At 35.9% G+C, this 15,887-nt stretch overlaps 1 protein-coding gene across 7 annotated transcripts in view; it reads left to right on the plus strand.

Annotated features, from left to right (window-relative positions):
- The window catches only part of GPC5 (glypican 5), a 619,303-nt gene that overhangs the window by 83,888 nt on the left and 519,528 nt on the right, over positions 1–15,887 (plus strand). For 6 of the 7 annotated variants that reach the window (XR_005602438.1, XM_039555588.1, XM_039555621.1 and 3 more), the window contains exon 3: positions 15,128–15,822. Coding sequence is in view for 6 of the 7 variants with exons in the window: in XM_039555588.1 (XP_039411522.1) it covers positions 15,128–15,822 (695 nt within the window). In the remaining variant the exon portion in view is untranslated. Of the gene's footprint in view, positions 1–14,920; positions 15,023–15,127; positions 15,823–15,887 lie in introns of those variants that run through there. The other variant, XM_019283029.3, reaches the window with a different exon arrangement.

Consider the following 15,887-nt stretch of genomic DNA (forward strand, 5'->3'; position numbering starts at 1 on the left):
ATATTGTCCACTTTATTTTTTCCCCATCCCAGAACACTGTTAGGAAGAATACAATTGCATTTTTGTCTTACCTGCCTATATAAACTAAGCCATACAGTAATACTTGTTTATTTACTTATTTATTATTAAAATCTATCGATTTGGTGAGATTGTAGCAGCAAGTTATAAATGATACATAAACTGCATCAACGGATAAAAGACAGAATAAAGCCAGAACTTTGCAATTTTAGAGTTGTGGTATTATTTATTGTGGGTTTAGAAAAGCTAAAACCAGTAAAGCCCAAGAAGCAGGGAGCATTCTACTTGAAATAGAAAAAAAAAATTCTTTTATATAGGTTTTTTTTGCCTTTTTTAATTACTCCTCTGTGTCTTTTTTTGTATGTGCCATCTATAAAGACATATGACTGTAATATGAGTGCTCACAGACCTGTGTCTGCTCAGTGGAATGGTTTATGGTGTGGTGCATTTTTCCACAAAAAATATATATGGGTGTAATCTTTTCTCATGTAGATGAAAGTTTCCTAATCCTCATATTTTCAGTTGATCCACAATGACTCTTACAATGCTACTTCTTTTTTTCATGCTTCCTAAATGACCCATGATTATTGCTCATGCCATACAGAAAGCCAATTAATTTATGCACATGGAACCAAACCCTGCAGCAAAATGCCAGGTGGAAAAAAAAAAAGAATTGAAAAATCCTCATGATAGGAATAAGTCAGAGAATCTAAGAAACAGTTTTTTAAAAAATGTTCTGATACTCAGCTTCACATATGTAATGCTCGTTGCAGCTTCAGAAGCACACTTCTGCTCCTTGTACACGTGCTCTGTTTTTGAGCCCCCTACCATGTAAGTAGTGGCATCTTTATTTTAGAGCAGCATTAAGATATATTAAGGTATAGTGGTTTGCATTATCTGCCAGCTAGAAGAGAAAGGGATGGCTTCCTTGCTGTTTGCTCTGAGTCAAATGACCAAGTTCGGGAGGCAGTTTCTCATCTTCGAGAAGGAGAGTCCTTCATCAGCAGTTACACTGGTTCAAATAGTCTTCACGAACCACTGAGAGCAATATGTAAGAGTCTTAAGAAAGAACAGGATGATCCTGTATCTCTGCTGTAAATGTCATCCCACTAAGACCCACTAAAAAAGAGAAGAAGGAAATTACTTCTCAGAACATTCCCGTAATATTAAATATGCACAAACTACCCATATGAACTTCTGGTCACAGAAGAAAATAGTGGGGCACTTGTAAGAGTCTCAAGAGACTGAGAAATTCCCTGGCTGTTCACCTTCCTCTTGTTTTCACAGTATGTTATTTGCTAATTTGGAAATACAGTCATTCCTGCATGCATGGGATTTGAGAATGGAGTATTTTATTGCTTTGTAGACAAATTATTTTCATGGTGATGGAGAAAGGTTTTACATCTTTTGTATATCCTGTGTTCAGAGTAACAGTCTGTGTTCAAGAGCTGGAATTATCACTCATCCCTTAGGATTAAAGTAGGACTAATTTCCATGGCTTTCTTTTAAAAAAGAAACATACCATTGGAACTGAAATGAAAATTTTCTTTCCTTGGATGGTGATGGCAGATCAGTGCTCTTGGGTTTTCTTCTCCCATCCCATTCTTTATAGATGGCAGTGTGGAGAAGAGCTGTGGTCCACTTAGTTGCTGCTAGGAAAGTGGCCAGTTCAGAAAACAGTTTCATATTTGATCTTCTTGTCAAACTGGATTTGGCAGGGAGTTAAAAGGCATTTGGTAAATTGAGTGGAGAATAGGGATGCTACTTTCAGTCTTCAGTAGACAGCAATACACGATGTGTATTGCTTTTCTCTCCTGTACCTCTTTTATCTGTTTGATCTCTATTAGTAGAGGGTGAGGGAGCTCTGTGATGAGTTCTGAAACTATATATAAAATTCAGAAGTGAAATGAAAGGCACACAAGAGGAAGAAAACACTACAGCACTGCCCTCAGCATTACAGAAGGAAGATTGCCCAGAACTGAACATGTTTTCTGCTTTGTAACTGCATTTCAAACTGCACAGGTGTCAATAGATACCAGACTGCAGGCCAAACAATGTGACTCATGTCCACACAGCTTAGGACTTCTTTCTAGAGCAGGATGGCAACATCCTTTTCATGGACTGCTTGGCTGTGAGTGCACACTTGATTTTACATTACTTTTTTTTTAAATGCATTTTTTTAGTCTGCAATAGTAGGAAGGATGCACTGCACCCACCAAAATGAATCCAAGGTGCTTTTTTATATGCCATGGGGTGTCAGAAAGATAAAGGGAATGGGAAGTTTTAAGGAGCAATATTGGAAGAGTGTGGAGAGTGCTGAAGCTTACACAGTTTCAGCTATACTGTTTCTTCAGAGTAGTCCCTGAGATAAGCCTGTCTGTAGAACCACGCAGGCATTCTTGGAAAGAACTAGTAGGAGTGATCTGAAACAAATCTGGGAGTAAGCTATTAGTTATAGGTCCAGTGGTAAGTATGCATCTATAAAAGAAGATGCCTACACATTTATTTCATGTGACTATTAGGTCAACATGAAACTAAGTAACATCAAAAAGAAGTGGAACATGATGTCCAACTTACAGAGGCATATTGTCCATCATCTGTACAGGTTGTATATTTTCTTTAAGAGTTCATTACTTTCACCTGAAATTTATTCTGTGATATAGGTTGCATTCATGCAGTGGAAGTTAGAGGAATACATAATTTAAAATATTTTATCTACTTGAAAGAAAATAATCTTTGTGCAAATAAACCTCTGGGGCAAACAGAGTTTGATCTAATTTTCTACAGTGGGAATTCAGATACAGCTCTTCCAAGACAATAATATGGAAGCTGTAAGTAAGTTTGTAACTAAGATAACCAAGATATTCATGTGAAATAGCAAAACTAATAATGATTGGTATACTAGAGTGGATTGTTGAGCTTGTCACCATCAGCTCCCTCAATATAAAATGGAGAGAGGCACTTTTTTGGCATGATTCATGCCCACATAAATATTTTTGCATGATTCATTTTCCCATAAACATCTAAAATATGTCAGATGAATCATACCTTAAACATCCCATAAGTTTCTACTGTTGAGAAGAAGAGAATATGATATTTAGCTGAGGTGGTAGCTGAGATGAATCACTACCCTGTATACTTATGTGACAGGTGTGATAAGCAGATGTGATCTTTATCTGCTTATCTTTATCTGGTTTTGAGTTTGGCATTGTCATTATTTAGTGAATATCAACTGCTTTCATCAATATTGACATGCATGCATCCAAAAATATATATGAACTGGAAAATATAAAATGGAAACCTCCATAATGAACCTTTTACTTTGTATTAGAGGTAAAATGTGTTTTAACGGGTGATATCACAATATATGACACTCTGGGAACATAAATCAGATTCTCATGCAGAGCCATTAAAAAAAGGAGGAAAGGGCAAAATGTTCCCACATGTCCTATCAGGTTCCCCTAGAAACAGTTTTGTTCAAGCCCATCTCTCACCCATATTGATCAGTCTATTATCAGGTAAAGGACCCCCATGTACAGCTATGGAGCAGCATTTGTAAGATGTTAAGCATGTTCACTTCAGAATTGTTTTCCACGTGGTTTTCATTGATTAGTTTCTTTTGTCAATATACACATTCTGAAGTGCCCTAGTACTTTTCTTTGGATTTCTAGAGGTAGTAAAAGACTGAAAAAGGTGAATGTTTTATTTTTTATTAAACAGAAAAGGAGGAAACTAGAGCATTTTAGACTTCTTAGCCTAATTTCAGTTATGGGGAATGAAAAGCTGAATTATTTAGGAGTCAAACACAAGAACACACCAAACAATAACAATGAAACTGTATTTACTGGTAACAAGTTGGATTAAACTAATCTAATTTCCCTGTAGGGAAATGGAACCAAAATGTGGGTCTGTGAGAAGTACAGGTGGTAAGTCAACTGGCTTTCCTAAGTCTCTTTATGATCTTCAACATGGCATTCACACAAGTAAGTTAGGAATGACCTTGATTAAATTGCCATTAGACATGTACTAAGGTTTTTGTAAATGTCAAATTGATTGGTTAGCAAGTGTTCACAATCAGAATAGAAAAAGACACTTCAGATGTGGTTCTTGGGCAAGTACAAACACCATTTTCACTACTGTGTTGAATGGTGCAATAATCAATGGGCTCTCAACAAGTGAGGGAGGGCAACAAGAGCTCATGCCTAGCCTGGAAAATAGAGCTAGGATTCAAAATGGGGATGTAAGTGGATTCTGCACTGAGGTAGGGGTAAGATTGAGTTGAAGACTAAAGAAGGACTGGCTCAGTAGTTTTTCTGTTGAAATGATGTATAAAGTTTAGTGTTTCCACAGTAAACATGACTTAGAGAAGCCATGCAATTCTAAAATAGTTTAACAAAACATTTTTGAAGTACATAGTCAGGCATGGATGAATTTGGAACTCCTAAACACAGCTTGTCCACTTAAGCACATAATTTGGGCAATTTAGACTTTGCTTTGGGAAGTATTTAGAGTTCAGTTTGACTACATAGTGGCAGAATGTGCCCCTGTTATGACTGAGAGAAGTAAGACTGTTCATTTTAATAAAAAGAAGATAAAAGATTTTTAACGGTTTTCAGGAGTAAGATTCATCTCCCATCTTCTCTGAACTAATCACCCTCTTTCTCTGTCTAAATAGAGGAGAAAAGCAGCGTGATTCATCTTATTTCTATGTGGACATCTAAACTAGGTCAGATGAATCATGCCATCATCCTCTCTACTGTTAGCTGAGATGTAGACACATCTGCTTTGGAGATGCATTTGGTCTTTCGAGATGTCTGCTGTCATTTGGAGAGGATCTAATCTGAAATAACTGAGAGGAGGAAGAAGCAAATAATTTGTTCTCATTGGTAAAAGCAAATGAGAATACAGTGAAGCACTGGAATTATTTTCTTGAAGGTTGTGGCTTGTCTGTTAATGTGCATTTTTTAAGAATAGTTTAGATGAAGATGTTAAAATATAATGTCATAAATCTAGTTGAACCTACCCTGGATTTAAAGGATAGGTTAGAACATATCTCAAGTGCCTTCTAGCCCTGTGTTCCTGCATGGTTTCATTCTTTAGTGATAGATATTCCAGTCCTATGTAATCTAGGATACATAACTGTAAAGGGAACAGGGAGGTAATGATCCAGTTTCGCGTGATGCAAGAAATGCGTACCCCTTGTCACATTGCATGATGGGGCAAATCACTGGATGAGGAAGAAATTCCTGTGGGGTCCTAGTTTGGAGGAGACACATATAACATCCATCAGCTACTATCTCCAGCTCCTTCCTGGAAAGCATTACATGCCTTGAGAATGTGTGAGTCAGCAGTGCTGCAGCAGCACTTGCAGAAGAGGGCTTAGCAGAGCATCTGCAAACAGTGGCAGGGTGAAAACAAGTAAAGCTGTACAGTAAAAGTAGATAATGTACTGATTGTATTCATAATCTTTCTGAAAGTAAAAAAGTAGCAGCATTTAAAAAGGCAAATTATCTTTTGTATATTTGAAAAGAACTTTGTGAAGTCTAAAGAGCATTAAGATACAAGTTTTAAGAGAATAATTTAATGATATTCAGCCCATACTCAGCCCATATTTATGTAATTACACAGTAAAAAATTGATATGCATTTAAATCTAACATCGGTTGTTCTCTGGTCCATTGAGTGAGCTCTGGCTAAACATTAATAGTCATAAAAAGGCATAATGCAAAACAAAATCAGAAAATAATAGGTGAGATAATAATCCCATGAATAAAATGTGTTGGTATTTAATAAGAGGATTTTAAAAAACTTCACAGAGTAGTTTGCTTCTTGAAAACATTTTTAGGCTATAGAAAGAAATCCAGACTTAATAAAGAAATCCTGGGTTTGACTTCTTCTTGTTGCCACGATGTCAGAGAGCTGGACTGAGAATTCAGATGGGAATTCCTTTGTTCTGCTGCCTCAGCAGAGGGAGGGCATGGAGATCCATGGCCTGCAGCAGACGGAATAGAAGGGGTCTCAGTGGGACCTAAACAGTTCTTTGATTCTTTCATTCTAAGTGCCAAAGCTACTAGCAACTTTGGATCATTTAACATGTATTATTTAATCCTTATTTTCTAAAGAATGTGTCACAAGTTGGTGTAGAAATCAATTATATTAAAATCAGGAGTCGTACGGGATAAGGAAGGATGAAACAAAGTAGACTAGACTGTTCCAATCCGTATCAATATTTGATTTTAAGATGTTATCATCAAAAGCAGCTACACAGAATATTCTGTACATTTGTCATTAAAAAAGTCCTTCTAGAAGCAATTGCTCTTTCCTGGGATTTCTCTAGACTTCAAATATTTTCTGAATTTCATTTAGATAAGTTTATATACTGAAACCGTATGTCCTTTCCTAACCAGTTTGGAGAACTGGAGTTTTATATTGTTGACAGGTGCTATTTTCTGCTTGTAATTGTGAAAGAGCACATTTGACTGCCACGTTATCCAGCTCCTTTGAGTTTCTGTCTTGTCAAATGAGAAATACTACATTTGTTTACCTGTCTGAAACTTGGAAGTGCATGCTTCATTCCTTTTTATAGCATGTGGCAAAATAGGTACTGAAATACATGGCATAGATGAAAATGCTTTTTGTATCACCTGCGTTAAGCAGAATATTTTACACATATCACTAATCACTAACAGTGATTAGGTCACTAATTGCTAATATTCCAGAGCTGTGCAGAGGGCCATGCAGTTTTTCTTCTTGCCATCCAGTAGTTACAGAGGAACACGGAACTAACTTAAGTACAATATAGATGCAGTCATAAAATTCATTGTTCCTGAATCTTCCATGAAAAACATGGATGTTTGTTTAAGAAATGCAGCCTTAAGGGAGTTTTTTTCATCTTTTTTTTTTTTTTCTCAGTAAATATGAAGTTAAGCAAAGTGAATTGAAAGATAATAAATGCATCTAATCCCTTACCAAGCTCTCTGGAGGATCTTTGAAACCCATTACATGTAATCATGTGTTAAGTAAACAATCTCCTTAAATTCCTTTGACTGATTGTTCTGATAATTTTTGGTGTGGAATTCCTCAGACTGTCAGATGCAGGAATTCACCAAACCTCAACCAACACTTAGAAAAAGTCTGTGAGATTAAATATTCAGTGATACAAAATGAATATATTTACTTGTTTGATGTGCAAGAAATGTTGATCTGTAGTGTTGCAACTGCTAGAACCTGATTAACATTTCACTTTAACTTGTATAAGAAAAACCCAGCTTACTGAAGTTGAGCGCATATTGTCACCATAAAACTGGGATAATTGGGAAAAATAAATAAAAAGTCAGGTTTTAAACTTTTAAATAGAAAGACAAAAGCTTCGTCTGATGTCAGTCATCATCATAGCTTTTTGGAAGTCTTCCTGAGGTTCTTTCTTTTCAAGTGTAATTTCTCTGTGATTTCCTAATAATTATTTCCTCTAAAGTTAGCGTGTATAGCCATAATACTCCGGCAGCTCCCTGGAACAAACTACATATTTCATTCTAAGAAAAGCACATTACAGGTGTGAAGAGGGAAAAAAGACTTGCATAAATGCATAAGAAGTTTGTGATTTATCTACCATTAGGACCACTTTATAGAAGCATCATCATCTCAGCTCTTTATTTGTATGAATTGCAGTACTGAATTATATTTAAGGACACTTCCCTTAATATCAGTTCCTTACAAAATCTTAGGGCTTCACTGTCACGTTCTTTATAGTAAATTGGAGAGGAACAAGCACTTCCAGCAAGCACTTCATCTCAACACAAAGTAGTCATCTAAAGTCAGAGAGATGAATCATGACTTAGAAGTGCTTGTTAGCTCACATATATATAGTTTGAAATTATGTGAATTTATCCTTCTAATCAATTAATTTTCTGACCCTCCTATCTCAACATCATCTTGCTATAAATTCTGAATTTCTCTTTTCAAATAATACCCTTTTAATACATCTGAGATGACTTGCTGTCCTTATATATTACGGCAAATGTGTAAAAATGGTTATCTTAAATCCGTATGAATTTAGTGTCCTTTTGCAAACCATGCACAGCATTTTATGTCAAAATATTTTCAAACAATTTTGTTATAAGATACCAGTTTTGAAGCTCTGATTCCCTGGAGTGCTCTGCTTGCAACTCTAAGCATATTTCGTTCCATGGTAGTAAGCAATATATTCAGAATTTAGAAATATTTTCCTCTGAGAAAGTATTGCCTGGGGAGCAATGCAAAATCAGAGAGAACATAAGCAGAATCCAAGAGGAAAAAAAAAAGAGGCTTGGTCGATCTCTGTTAATTGGTAGTTATTTCTTCTCCTGGCACCATACAAAACAACCTGCTCATGATGCTTCCAAAGTGACAAGATGAATGGTTCCATAGTCATAACTATTAAAAGGATAACACCAGACTGAAAAGAAAAGGGAAGAACAGTTTTGAGGGAAAAGTGGAATCACTGCTTATAACTAGATAAAATGATAACCTTGCATTATTCATTCATTCTTCATATGACAGACATTCAATATTAAAATATAATCTGTCACGGTAGGATTAAATAGTTTACATTCCAGTTACGACTTAGGGGTAAGTTAAATAGCGAATTCTAAGGCTAGGTATTTTAAAATCAACTGCAGTAAGTTTCAATGAAAAGTTAAAAAATAATGTTCTGAATCAATTGTGATGATTTCCATTAAGTCATAAAAATTAATGTAACTCTGGAGAACTGGATAAAAAATAAATTTATTCCAACTTTTTTTTGAAAACAAAACAACAACAAAAAGCCAAACAACCCCCCCAAAACAAAAAACAAACAAGCAAACAAACAAAAACCAAACCCCCCTCTCCCCGCCAAACCAAACAAACAAAAGCCCACAAAAAAACCCCAAGCGAATTATAAGATTTGGATCATTTGGTCAAATCAGCTGAATTTGAGACCTCCTGCATTGTTCGGTCTTTTCTCAAATGTGCACCTGGGAAGATGGAGAAGGGAAGGAAAACATACCTAAATTTGTTGATTTAGAAAGCAAATTCTACATGGGAAAATAGTTTGTATAAGGATTAGTAAGCAAAAATTAACACTGAGTGATGATATTAAGTAGATTATAAAACAAGAATGTGAAGTACACTTATCAATTCAGACTAGTGAAAAGATATAGCACAATAATGAGTGAAATTCATCTCACTTGGCTTTGGGCCATACTTTCTGCATTCTACGTATTGGTTAACTGGGGAGCGAGTTTCTTATGAGTCCTCACAATTTCATTGGGGGAAAAAAGGAGGACACACCTTACATACGGATTTGAGACAATTCCTTTTAAAAGTGCAATCATTCTTTTTAGTGTAAATAGTGCTTACAGCCTGAATTATGGATGACTGCTAATTCCTGTTAATATTCCAACTAAAGCTGTTGTATGCCAACTTCCTTGTGTCCTGATGCTAAAAAGACCACAAATAGTTTCAACACAAACCCCACCTAAAAAAAATTGAAGTATGACTAAACCAAACTCAAAATCACAGAATACGTAGGAAACTCCTTAAGTATATGAATAATATGCCACTGAACACAGAACAACTTAGACAATAATCAACCAATTATAATTCAAGTTTCTTGAATGTTTATGGTTTTTTTTCAAAGACAGCTAAAATAAATTCAAGACCAAGCAAGACCTGACAAACTCTAAAGACTGTTACGGGTACTTTGAGCTATAGAAGCCTGAGGTGCCTCACTATCATCTGGCAACACAAAGGTGGTTATGCTACAGGTTTAATCTGTTACACCTGTTTTCTTACTGACTTCAGTGATGAGTCTGCAATCTATGAAATGGATTAATTTGAAATTTGTGTTAATGAGGAGCAATTCTAGTGAGTCTCAAATCTATTCTGCTGGCACTTACCCTATTGATCTCTCTCCCGTATAACCTTCACAGGTAATGCCCTAATGAGTTCATTCTTTATAATTCATTTATATGTCTTGAAGACATTATTCTTCCAGCTCATTTTTCTGGTATGGTAAATGATTCAGGGATTTTGCATTATATCTGTCACTATGTACTACTTTGTGATTAGGAATAGCTGCACTGAATTTCCCACCTATGCATATTTCTCTGTTTGGTGTATTTTAAACAAAGGTAGTATGAATGTAATACTGTGTGGATTAATTTCTTTTCCACAATTTTTTTTTCATAATTTTTGAATGCCTTTTGCTTACTTGGCTGTAACTTGAACCTGAGACATTCCCTGTGACTCTAGAAGGACAATGTATGCAAGGTACATTTGATCGTACTATAAACCTTTAGAAGAGGGAGTGTGATGATTCTGGTGAACAGAATAAACAGAAGGAAAACTTAAAAGATTGCCAAACATCAATGGCAGCTAGCAATACTTTCCCATAGGATTTTTCAAATCATAATAAATTTATAACGTTGCTAGGTTTTCCAGGTTTGCTTGGATTTAGTAATTGATTCCTGTATATTATCGGCTGATCCTTAAGATAGTCCAGGCTCATCAGTGTTGAATCTCCTCTGGACTGTGAAAGGCAGTCTTGCTAAATACAGTCATAAATCAAGGAGGATTTTAACCTGTCTTTTTATAATTTATTGAGTTCTGTATGTTGCCCTAAGTGTGAATTGATTTATAATACGTAATTTAAGACAGTGAATTATTGCCAAATTATAAGACTTCACAATTTGTTGGCCTACTAATACGGGATTTTTAATTTATTACACTATCACTGCATTAAGTACCACATGTACTTTCAAAAGCTAGTGTTCAGCATTTAGGTGCATTTTCTTATCTAGCAGATTTACAGAACATTCATCTGTGTAAAGAAAGGGTACACTTAAGAAAATATAGTTGTTTTACAGCAGCATGGTTCCATAGAAATTTATTTCAAATTATTGTCTAAGGTACCTATAGTATAAAGACACTTTGCCAAAACTATTAAGGATGAGAGTTGCAGAGCTGGTTTAAAATCTAATCCAAATTCTGTTTCATTCTTTGCAATATTTCCGTTAAATCTGATTAATGTCCAGGAATAAAAAACTAGATTTCTATTTTGTTCTCTTTGTTCTAGTAAACAAGGCATGTGTGTACTTTTGATTTTTATTTTAAAGCCATTTATCCACTGGACTAATTTCTACCTTGGAACTTCTTTATAATTTAGAACTACCCATGGCTCTCAGGAGCAGAAAGGTTAAAGGAAGGGAAGAGAGAAAATCTTTTAAAGCAATGATCTTTAGCAATAGTTATTATACATCACTTTGTAATCACTTTGTTAAATACACTATTATCAAAAAATAATGTTTAGATGTACTGGTATGAAGTATCAGCTGAATAAATGCTATACATAAAACCAACAAGTTCTCATGTACGTTTTTTCCTAGCCTTGTGTTTTGTTCTTAGTAAAATCAGGAAGAGAAATACTACTGTTCTTTCAAAAAATCAATTGGTTAAAATATTGACAACCCTGAATTTTGATTTAGAAGCATACAAACAATAATTTTAATTGTTGTTGTCAAAGAAAAAATCGACATGTCATCTGTGGTAAACACTAGACATTATTAACAGTAGGGTTACATAAAATATCTATAGGATATTGTATAGCAGTTAATATGAATATCTCATAAATTATGGAGATAAGAGACACTGACCCTGAAGATTTAAAAATCATTTGATACGAATAAAAAGAGCTTGTCTAGCTCATCTTAGTTATACTTAAAATGTATTTTATATGTATTAGATTTATAGTGATTGAAAACTCATCACTTCTTTTATGTTGCTGAATAATTAATGCTGATTATGTTAGTGTCAGCCCATAGATTTAAAAGATAAACACATTGCTACAGCGTGCAGTATTGAACCAGTATAACTTGATTTGTCACTGAAGTATCAGAATGTGTTGTAAATGACATAGATTGCCATCGTAAGGTACTCACAGAACCTATTCAATATTAAAAGTAAACATAGGTCTGATTTGCTGTCTGTCAGCAAATTTGCTGAGAGCAAAACAAATCTCTGCAACAGCCACGGTTATAAAGTAGAAAATGTGCCAGTACAAAAAAACTGATTAACAAATTCTGTAAGAAATTATAAAATGACAATTAAACAACATGATGCAGAATTGCAAACACAAGTGGCCAGTATCATCATATCCTGCTTAGAAGGCAGAAATAGTCAGTAAATTATGTAGTTGATTATTGTACTCGTTCATCTGGGGGTTGCTGAGGCGCTAGCAATATAGTTCAATATTGGAGATTTGTTACTGTTTAGACCACATTGTAAAATCTATTGATTATCCATGTGCAGCATGATTTATTCTTTCAACTAATTTTTGTGCTCTTGGTAATAGGATACTGCAGCCATGGATTGTAACAGACATTTTAGACTACAGACTTTATGGTTTCCATCTAGGAAAAGTACTAATAAAAAAGCTTTAATATTCTTTACAATTTATTTTTTAAGCCATCTCAACCATGGATCAATTTTACTTAAATTTTTGTCTTTGCTCTTCTGGGCTGCTCCAGGCTTTTATATGAAAGGTTGTCAAGTCTGATAGCTAGATATCTAGAATTTAATTCAGTGGTCTCAGCACAGCCATCTAGTACAGTTTTAAATGCAAAATGTCCATAAAGAGCTTACAGATATGATATAAGACCTCCAGAACACACATGCCCTTTTGGACAGGCAAATAAAAAATGGCATCTACCATTAAAAATGCTATGAAACACTCTTAGGCAACTAAATGAAGTTTCTATAGTAGGATTGCATGTTCTTTGCATTCCTTATTTCTCCCAGTAAAAATGAGATGCAATATAGTTAGATATTTAGGGCTGTAATTTAGTTTCCCATGTATCTGTGCCTCCAGGGGAGCTGGGTGTCCAAACTGCCTCTATAGCTGGTGGAGATCTCATCCTTGGTTCAGGTGCCTTAAAGTGGGCATCTCGATCAGTTTGATGTACCCTGCCTGGTTCGCTGTGCCTGATTTGCTGCTCCAGAAGGAAATGGGTCTCCCATACATGCATGCACACCTGCTGACATGGGGTGCAGTGCAGGTGTCTCGGGTACAAGACATGAGGTACTGAGGTTGAAGACACACTCCTCTTGTTTATAGATCTATATCTATATAAGAAATCTAGCTCAGATATGAGGCATGAGGGGCTGGTGGAGATGTTGGGAGCTGCAGAGGTACTCAGCTGGCACCTTCTGCATGTTAATTCACTGGATAAACCCCAGAGGCTTTTCTGTGTTGAGTAGGTCTCCATTGGTGGGAACATAGCTTCATGAAGGGTACTGACTTCAGGAGTCTGACTTTTGAAACAAATTATTCCCTTTGCTGAGTCACTGTGGTATTTGGCATGTATGAATGACTGTGGTGAAACTCACTTAAGGAGAGGTTCATACATGTATGTGACATAACGATAAAACCCCCAAGAACCAGACAAGTGGGATGCAGCACTTTCTGACTCTTCACTGTGAGCTGTCAACACTTTTTTTCCCTACTCATGTGAATGCTAGTTAAAGAAAAGAGAACAGCAAAATCAGTTTTAAGAGTGGTGTGAAATACGAAACTGAGACAGATAGCAATGATTTTGATTTATAAGCATGTATCTTGTTTTTATTGGAGAAAACAGAGACTGAATACGAAGTATATGCAGATCAGTTTAATATGTTTTCTCTGTGATGTTTTCACAAAGCATGCAGTTTCAAACCCACTGAAGTCAGCAAGAATCCTTTCACTGACCTGAACTGAATAAACTTTTTATCATAATATAAGGCACTTATGCATAGATATTTATTAAATACGGTTTTGCCAGTCTTGTCTTTTTTACATTTATTCTGGTGTTTCTACTACTCCTTTCAGTCAGTGACTTACCAGCAGACTTCAGGTTGCTTCAGAAATTGCTTGACATTGTTTGACATTATTTGATTCTGCCTGTATTTAACATCACTTTTTAGGCAGTATTAACTGTACCTCATGCTTTTCCTTCCTTTATTTTTACAGTCTTAAAAATAAATGTTAGAAAAAAAATACATGAAAACTTATAAAACTTGAAGTAAAAGTTACTGAGTCATAGCCATTCAGTGTATAAAATGGGTTAATATTTGTAATATGTGTTTCTGTGTTTTTATTCTCAACTCTGAGCTAAGTGTCTTTTTGATCCATATATAGCTTCATTGCCTTTCCTGAAGTGCAACCTTCTCAGGCAGATCTAGGGAATTCCTCAATGTGAACACTCATTTTTTGTTTTGAAAACTGACATTTTTTCTTACCTGCAAATCATAGATCAAGTCAGGAGAGGATTTTTTCTGGTATACTTTTAACTGCTTTATTAAACACTACTCAGTGTATTTAAGGATTACCACCTAACACGTGAAATGCAGGTTTGTCCACTCAGGCTTTATTCATTATACAGTTCTTGAGGTTTAGGGAGGGATTATCCATCGGTTCCTGAGGAATGCAATTCTTGACCACACCAATTGCCAGACCAAACAGCGCTATTTAAAATCGTGTTCTCATGTGTGTTTGGTCCATCTGCTTCATCTGGAAGACACGAAATAAAAACTGGTCTTTTAACAGTTAAGTTTTAATAGAATTGAAGAGTTGCTTATATTGTTTAATGTTAATTTTGCCCGTCAATTTAGGATGGTAACAGGAATGACTTGGAGTTACTGAGAGCATTCAGCTTTTTATTGCAACTTGCAAAATGAGTCATGAGATGAGAGAACTAATGTGTTTATATACATAAACAGATGAAATAGGATTTTGCTGTATTTGGTAACTTAGTAACTCAGCTTACAATTATTTCCTGTTGTATCTTTTTTAGGCTGCGTTTAATGTAACCTGCAAAGAAAACATGGATTTTATTAATTGTGTTGTAACATTACTTGTAAGGTGTTTCCCTACATAGAAAAGACAGTTGTCACAGTTTGTGAGAAGTTGGTCTCCTCAAAAGTTCTAATGCAAAAATTCATTTGGGATATATGTAAGTTGTCGTAATGTAACTGTTTTAACTTCTTACTCTTAATTTCTTATTTTTTTAAACCTTAAAAAATAAGGAGTGATTGATTGATTGATTGATTTATTGCAGAAATGTTTGAAATTCTTATCAGACTGGCTGAGAATTACACGAGCACCCTTTTCTGCAATGCATATAGAAACATGGCTGCTGAGGCTACTGTGCCTGTGCAGGAGTTTTTCACAGATGTTGGACTCTTCTTATTTGGCACAGACGTTAGCACAGAGGAATTTGTCAACAGATTTTTTGACACCCTGTTTCCAGTAGTCTACAACCATGTGTTGAACCCTGGTCCGACTGACATTTCACTGGAATATGGGGAGTGCCTCCGAGTGGCAAGAAGAGACATCAGGCCCTTCGGCAACATTCCCGAAAAGGCCATAGGACGAATGGGAAGAGCACTCTTACCCAGCCGGACTTTCTTGCAGGCTCTGAATTTGGGGATTGAAGTGATCAATACAACAGATCACCTGCACTTCTCCAAAGACTGCAGCAGAGCTTTGCTGAGAATGCAGTACTGCCCACACTGCCAGGGTCTGACACTGAGCAAGCCCTGCATGGGCTACTGCCTCAACATCATCCGAGGCTGCCTGGCTGACGTAGCAGAAGTTGATCTCCATTGGCGGGGGTATATCCAGTCCCTGGAGGAGCTCTCAAGAGCCATGAGCGGAGCATACAACATTGAGCACGTGCTGCTAAACTTCCATTCACTTGTTAATGACGCTCTGGTACAGGCTCGGATCAACGGGCCAGAATTATCTGAGCAGGTAAGACGCTGGTTTTATCCACAACTGGGGCTAACATGACAGTAGGAAAAGTATCACTGATAGCT

Source organism: Corvus cornix, chromosome 1 (assembly GCF_000738735.6).
Source record: "Corvus cornix cornix isolate S_Up_H32 chromosome 1, ASM73873v5, whole genome shotgun sequence".
In the NCBI taxonomy this organism is placed as follows: domain Eukaryota; kingdom Metazoa; phylum Chordata; class Aves; order Passeriformes; family Corvidae; genus Corvus; species Corvus cornix.